Here is a 6,837-nt window from a genome sequence, read left to right as displayed (position 1 = left end):
GGGTAGCGGAATGTCCAGGGAGGGGTACAGGGGGTGTCATGAGTGGTACAGAGGGTGTCATGAGGGGTGCGGAATGTTACAGGAGGGGTGCGGAAGGTCTCAGGAGGGGTGCAGAAGGTGTCGGGGGAGGGGCGCAGAGGGTGTCATGAGGGGTATCCGGTCGCAATTGCGACCGCTGCGACCCTGGTAGTTCCGCCAGTGTCTTCAAGTGATGCAGGCCGAAAGGGTGCCGACAGCGGCACCCACTGTGCAAATTTCATCCGGCATCCCTCGATCGGCTGATGGAAGGAGATGGTTGGAAATTCTAGGAACAAACAGAGCTGGCAGCCAATAAGCTTCCAGCTCTGTTCGGGTATTCTGACAGCCGCCGATGGCCGCTGTCCGAATAAAAAAAAAAAGCAGCATGTATTCCTCGATCAACGCTCATAAGCGTAAAAATAGAACAGTGTATGGTCGGCTTTGGACCGGTCCTCTCAGCTTCTTCTCATCCTCCCTTTGCTCCGGCATTCTAAGGACCACTGACGTTGTCATGTACAATGCAGGCTCCATACCCCGGCATTGTATGCGAGGATGCTGAGGTTCAGTCCACAGCCAGTGCGGAAGAGGAGAAGAGGAGAGCACTGCATGCCGGAGGAGCGGAGTTCAGGTAAGTAATATAGCTTTATCCTGTTCTCTACACATAAAGAAGCAGTTAACCCTTGAAGTGCATGGGCAGCCCCTCTGCAAGGCAAACATCTTAATTTCCCCCGGAGTTGGGCTTTAAATGGAAATGTACAGGCACTCTTTGTGCAAGTAGCCCTGAGGAAGAGGGCCAGCTCTCGAAATGCGTAAGTCTTAATGCACGGTTGAGGTTGAGACTACGTATCGTTGAACAGTTGGTTACCTGTATCCAGTTGGATTGAGCGAGCCTGATCTTGGGTGGTTTTGATGTGGCTTGCTCTTCCGCCAAGCACTTTATGTGAGTATATGATAAATTTATGTTATTTAGCTATAGCACAAGGTCGCTGCTCTTCCTGTTTGCTGTATATCATCCTAGAAGGATTTCCCAGTCTATAGAGAGCTGCAAGGCCATGAATATTATCTTTTATTCTGTATTCTCATGGAAACACTTGAATGAACAATGGACTGAAGTTATCTATCTGTGTCCTTCCAACACTCGAGCGATGACAATTTGCATTGATTTGTACTTGGACCTCAAACATGTCTGCCTTCGCTCATCTCCCTTGGGGGGATTAAAGTAAAAATGGCATTTCTGGCAGGATCAACAGATCTTTTCCCTTTCTTGCTGAAAATGTTCTTAGGCTGATGAGGGAAAGCTAATGCAGCCACCAAATCCAAGGACTGCTAAGCAGCTGCAATGTAGATGCACTATGATGCCAAAAGTATTGGGATGCCGGCCTTTAAACGCACATGAACTCTTTCCTGGCTGAGTTGCTGTAATTCCCAGTTGCTTCCACTTTGTTATAATACCAGTAACAGGTGACCGCGGAATATTTAGTAGCCAGGAAATGTCATGGATGGACTTACTGCAGAGGTGACAACCTATCACGGCACCACGCTTGTAGTCACTGAGCTCCTGAGAGCGACCCATTATCTCACAAATGTTTGTAGAAGCGTCTGCATGCCGAGGTGCCTCATCCTATACACCTGTGACCATGGAGGTTATTAGAACACCTGAATCCAATGATTTGGAGGGATGTCCCAATACTTTTGGCAATATAGTGTATATTATTGCTTGTCACAACCGATCGGATTCTCCCTTTCAGTCTCTTTTACTGTACTAGAAACATACAAAGGATTATCTGATGGGCAGTGAACTCTTCCTTCTGACACTTCCACACCGAGGCCCAATCTGTCCACCGTGGTGATTGAGCGGAAGATAACACACTCGATAGAGCTAGTCTGTACAGTTTTAATGTGGCATGTCCTATTCGATAACAAAATTACAGTAACAAACAGTCTCCCCCCCCCCCCCCACCTCCCTCCTCTGCCTGGAGGGGATTTTACTGTAAATTGTATGTTTAAGATGGCACGGAGGTCCCCAGGGACTAGCGAATTGGCAATATTACATTCATAGGATGTCTGGTCATATTTTACTGCTCTTCTTTACACCGACCCACACACAATGGGTTGGACTTGATGGACATATGTCTTTATTCAACCTCAAATACTATGTAACTATGTAACAATATATGTTTTCCTGATTAACGCTCTCAATGTTTATTAAACGCCATTAATGTGCTTTATCGCCAACTGTAACCGTCATGGCAGCGAGGATGAATTATCCCAGTCCATGGCGGTGCACAGGCGAAACATTGAAGGGCAATTTTGTTTGTGCCATCGGCTGTTGTATAGTTCATGGTGAAAATCTCACATCTCTGATCCATCCGGCAGGCGGCCTGAAGTATTAGATTTGCTTAAAACATTCACCAAAAAACGATGTATCTAATTGTACTGAAGCCCAATAAAAAAAAACATCCTTTTATCTATCATCCATTCTGGAACTCTGCATTCTATGGTAAAGTCACACTAAACTCAGAAGTTACATTTGAAAAATACATTAAAGTCCCTGAACTATGAACAACAATGTATCTTATTTGTGTGTCACTCGGCTGTAGATCCTCCAATCATCTCTGAATTGGTGCTGACACTGTCCTTCCTTCTGGAGGGGGGGCTACGTCTGTTCCCCATGGTCCCTGTGTGTGGGTCCCCAAGCTCTCCCCCTCCCCCCCCCTGTGGATGTACTACAATCTCCATACAAATCAGTAAACTAAAATAAAGCAGGAGGTCTTGGGAAGAGAGGAGGGGACGGTTAGGGTGATACTTTGAGACAAGGTCTGAGATATAGCCGGGGGCAGAGTTGTGGATGACTTTTTTGATGGCTAACATTTTGAGTTCCAGTCCACTGTGACTGTCCTTTGTGTTAAATAAAAGTAATAAATGCATCTAAGCACAGTGGTGTAGTGGTTGGCGCCTCTGCCTTGCATCACTGGGGGTCCCTGGTTTGAATCCCGGCCAGGTCACTCTCTGCAAGGAGTTTCCCTGTTGTGTTGGGTTTCCTCCGGGTGCACCAGTGTCCTCCCACACTCCAAAGACATGCCGGTAGGTTAATTGGCACATGTATCCATGTGAGATAGGGACCTTAGATTGTAAGCTCCTTGAGGGCAGGGATTGATGTGAAGGTGTGCACTGTGTAACCGCGCTGCGTAAAATTGTCGGCATTCTCTATATACCAATAATAAATAAATCTGAGTTCCATTTGTTTTATCGGTTATAATGACGAGGATATACGTCCCCTTTGCTGCCGCCGTGCTGTATTGCAGATCTTTGCTTCATCAGTCCTACCAGCATGTTATATTTACTTTACAAAAAACGCTGACCTTGTCCTTTTCCGTCTTCCCTCAGGCCCTTAAATTGAGAGAGTCTTGTGGCTGCCCTCCCCTCACCTCTCTTGACCCCAGATTAATTTTCGAGCGGAGCATGAAGCTTCTTCTCCAGGCCTCCAGAGAACCGGATGACAGAGCGATAAAAGGCAACCTCCATCCTGTCCGCTTAGATGACGAAGCTCCCATCGCCGCTGCAGTCAGAGCAGCATAGCCGATTATTCAACATTTCACCGCCGTCTACATCCATTGTGAAAACTGACAGCGTTTCCGCATCGCTCAGGAACGTTTTATCAGTAGATTTCATGGGCCTTTTTTTTTTTTCTTGTGTGTCTATAGATGATCTTCTTTTTTTTCATGATTTCTAGCAATATTTTTATATAAAATGATCAAGGTTGATACATTTCTGCTCTTAATACAGCAGTTCTATTTCTAGAGCTGGCATTGGAACATTTACTGGAAAGTCATTTTTGACGTGAGTTTCACATTTTTAACCTTTTGGCTTGTTCCAAATTTGTACAAGAATGAAGTTGTTTCTCTGTCTTTATGTAAAGCTCAACTCTGAGCTGTTAAAAAAAAACAATTACCTGCCCCAGTGTGAGTACTCGTACTCGCCCAAATGCTCCGATACCTAGCACGAGTACTTCCTGTATCAGGAAGCCGGGCAGCGCATCGTTACACGCTGCCCGATTTCCTTATTGGCCGAGAAACTTGTGATGAGAGTGCATGGAGCCGACTTCCCGGCAAATCAGGAAGCTGGGTAGCGTGTAATGACGCGCTGCCCGGCTTCCCGATTGGTCAGAAAGCTAGCAAATCCGGGTGCCGTGTAATGACGCAGCGTCCGGCATTCTGATTGGCCGGGAAGCCGGCATCATGCTCCCTCGTCATCTCATGAATCATAATATTAAGAAACTGACCTAAAATCATTAGTTTGTATTGCTTTAGAAAAAATTGATCAAAAGTATCGGTACTCGTACTCGGTCTTAAAAAAGTGGTATCGGTGCATTCCTACTGGTGATGTTGGCTGATAAGTGTCCACCACCCAGGTCCCCACAGAATCCTTAAAGTAGGATACGCATGCTTCAAATTTTGGACGCTTCATGATGAACCGGCTGAAATTTGCTGTGTGGGTGATGCTGTTGGCATCCATCCTTTCGCCCGATTTCCCTCGATCAGCTGATTGAAGGAGCAGGTTGGAGAACTCTTGGCCGAACGGAGCTAACAGCCAATTGGTTGCTACCTCCGTTTGGGTATGCGGACAGCGGCCATCAGTAGGAGACAGCGGGGGGATTCATCCATCAACACTCACAAGCCTGCAAAGAATCGTGTATACCCATCTTTAGTTTAGAGACATCACCAAAGGGTGGTGACAAGAGCGCTCGGGTAGAACAGTGAGCAATCGCCATTATTCACCAATGGAAGCGGCACCACGGAGGGTCATATGACTGCGGATTCAGGTAAGTGGTTCTGGATTTCAGAAGCATTTTTTAAATCCCATTTAGATGGGGGGCGGCCATCACCTGTTTGAGGAAAGTGTCTGAACTGCTGGCCTTAGGGTCCCCACACACCTTACGATTATCGTACGATAATCGTGGGAAATCCCGCGATCGTACGATGATCGTAAGGTGTGTGGAAGCCATGTGACCTCTACTACTGTAAGGTCGCACGACTTTAAACTTACGGACATGTTTGAAAACCCGCCGAGCATCGTACGATGTTCGGCGGGTTTGTGGCATGTCCGTACGATAACAGCCGCACGGGCCGGTGTGCGCAAGCGCACACTGCCCGTTCGGCATTGCGGTCATCGGAAGCCCGCCCCTCAGGGGGCGTGGCTTGCGATCATCGCAAGTACGATCTGCCTATGCAACATAGGCAGATCGTACGTTTTTTTAAGTACCTTACCACCATCGCAAGACAGAAGTCTTGCGATGGTTGTAAGGTGTGTGCCCAGCCTTACCCAGCAAGATACCCTTTCAGTTTTGTTACAACGCTGAGGCTTGCTGGCAGTAGGGGGGGTTGGCCTTCAGTTTTTTGTTTGCCAGTGTCCAATTCACCTGTAGGCGGCAGTAAAACCAGAAGGTTTAGGACTTCCTGTGTCCTTCAGTTGACTCCAGGAAAAGGATTTTTACGGTAAGTACAATCCTTGTATTCTTCTTTATACAGTTTTTCTATTTCGGGGTCTTGTCAGGATAGAAATGATGGGGCTTCCACTTCCATTGTTGGATTCTAAACTTACAAGCTCCAGGGCCATATCCTCAATCTTGGACCGGTCCCATATATACCAGATATATTGTTTTATGTTCGGTACATACATGATCAGTAATGTGTAATTGTAACACTTTCAGGTATTTATTACTTCTCACGGAGAGCACTGTCTCTGATTTTTGCCTTATCCGATTTTCTTTCTAGAAGGACGGAGCAATCTCTTTTTATTTTTTGAACCACCATCCGGTTCACCTTCTACTTCTTGGACTAAGATGCGGCTCAGAGATGACACAATCATGTAACTCCTGGTGCTCTTGTGCAAAGCTTATCTGTGCTCACAAATGTCTGACACAGATCAGTCTTCTGCTGCAGCCTCTCGCCTTGTGAGTTGCTACAAAGTTATGTTGTAGTCTGATCATTGGTGGAGGGGAGGCTGAGGAAGTGCTTCGTCCTGCCTGCAGCAGACTGATCACTGGGGGAGGGGAGACTGAGGAAATGCTTCCTCCTGCCTGCAGCAGTCTGATCACTGGGGGAGGGGAGACTGAGGAAATACTTCCTCCTGCCTGCAGCAGACTAATCACTTGGGGAGGGGAGCCTGAAAAAAAGCTTCCTCCTGCCTGCAGCAGACCGATCACTGGGGGAGGGGAGACTGAGGAAATGCTTGCTCCTGGATGTAGCAGACGACGATAATGGCATCATCTCAGCCTAGGCAAAATCACTGGATTTTAAGGACAGCCTTTTAATGATAAAAGGTGGATTTTTATTGAAAATAAATAAATACTGTTTACATATACATTGTGACGTGTCTGAAATGTATTCTTGCAGACTTGTAAAGCTACTGAAAGGGCCAATTTAATGGAACACTGAACTGGTGTTTGCAGCTCGGGAGACCAGTGGCTGCATACATACTCTGGTAAGTGTCCCCCTAAGGGACAATGAATGGGTAAGGGTTGCTATAGGCAGGCATTGTTTATGAATGTTGCAGCTTGCACTCCAATATACTATGACAGAATCATTTTAATTCAAGTGAACCTTTCTTCAGTACACATCTGCATTTGTAGGCAGCAGCAGGCACCATAACCTTCCTGTACATAGTCTTGCTTTGGCTTAAAGGGAGTCCGGCTCTTTATGTTTTGGTGCACGCTTTGTTAGTCCAATTAAGAACATTTTTTACGGCTCCTGGTATTCCTATTTTGGCCAGAAAAAAAAAAACCCAGCAAATTCAACATCACAGGTAAAAAAAAAAAAA

The 6,837-nt window shown here is 46.4% G+C and overlaps 1 protein-coding gene across 1 annotated transcript in view; it reads left to right on the top strand.

Moving 5' to 3' along the window:
* The window catches only part of OMA1 (OMA1 zinc metallopeptidase), a 45,755-nt gene extending 41,955 nt beyond the window's left edge, over window positions 1–3,800 (top strand). The window contains exon 9 of the mRNA XM_018557878.1: window positions 3,406–3,800. Within this exon, the coding sequence (XP_018413380.1) occupies window positions 3,406–3,597 (192 nt within the window). The 3' untranslated portion in view covers window positions 3,598–3,800. The remainder of the gene's footprint in view (window positions 1–3,405) is intronic.
* Window positions 3,801–6,837: the final 3,037 nt, after the last annotated feature.

Source organism: Nanorana parkeri, unplaced genomic scaffold, assembly GCF_000935625.1.
Source record: "Nanorana parkeri isolate BGI_ZX_2015 unplaced genomic scaffold, ASM93562v1 scaffold309, whole genome shotgun sequence".
Taxonomy (NCBI): domain Eukaryota; kingdom Metazoa; phylum Chordata; class Amphibia; order Anura; family Dicroglossidae; genus Nanorana; species Nanorana parkeri.
This window is presented reverse-complemented; position numbering and strand designations above follow the sequence as displayed.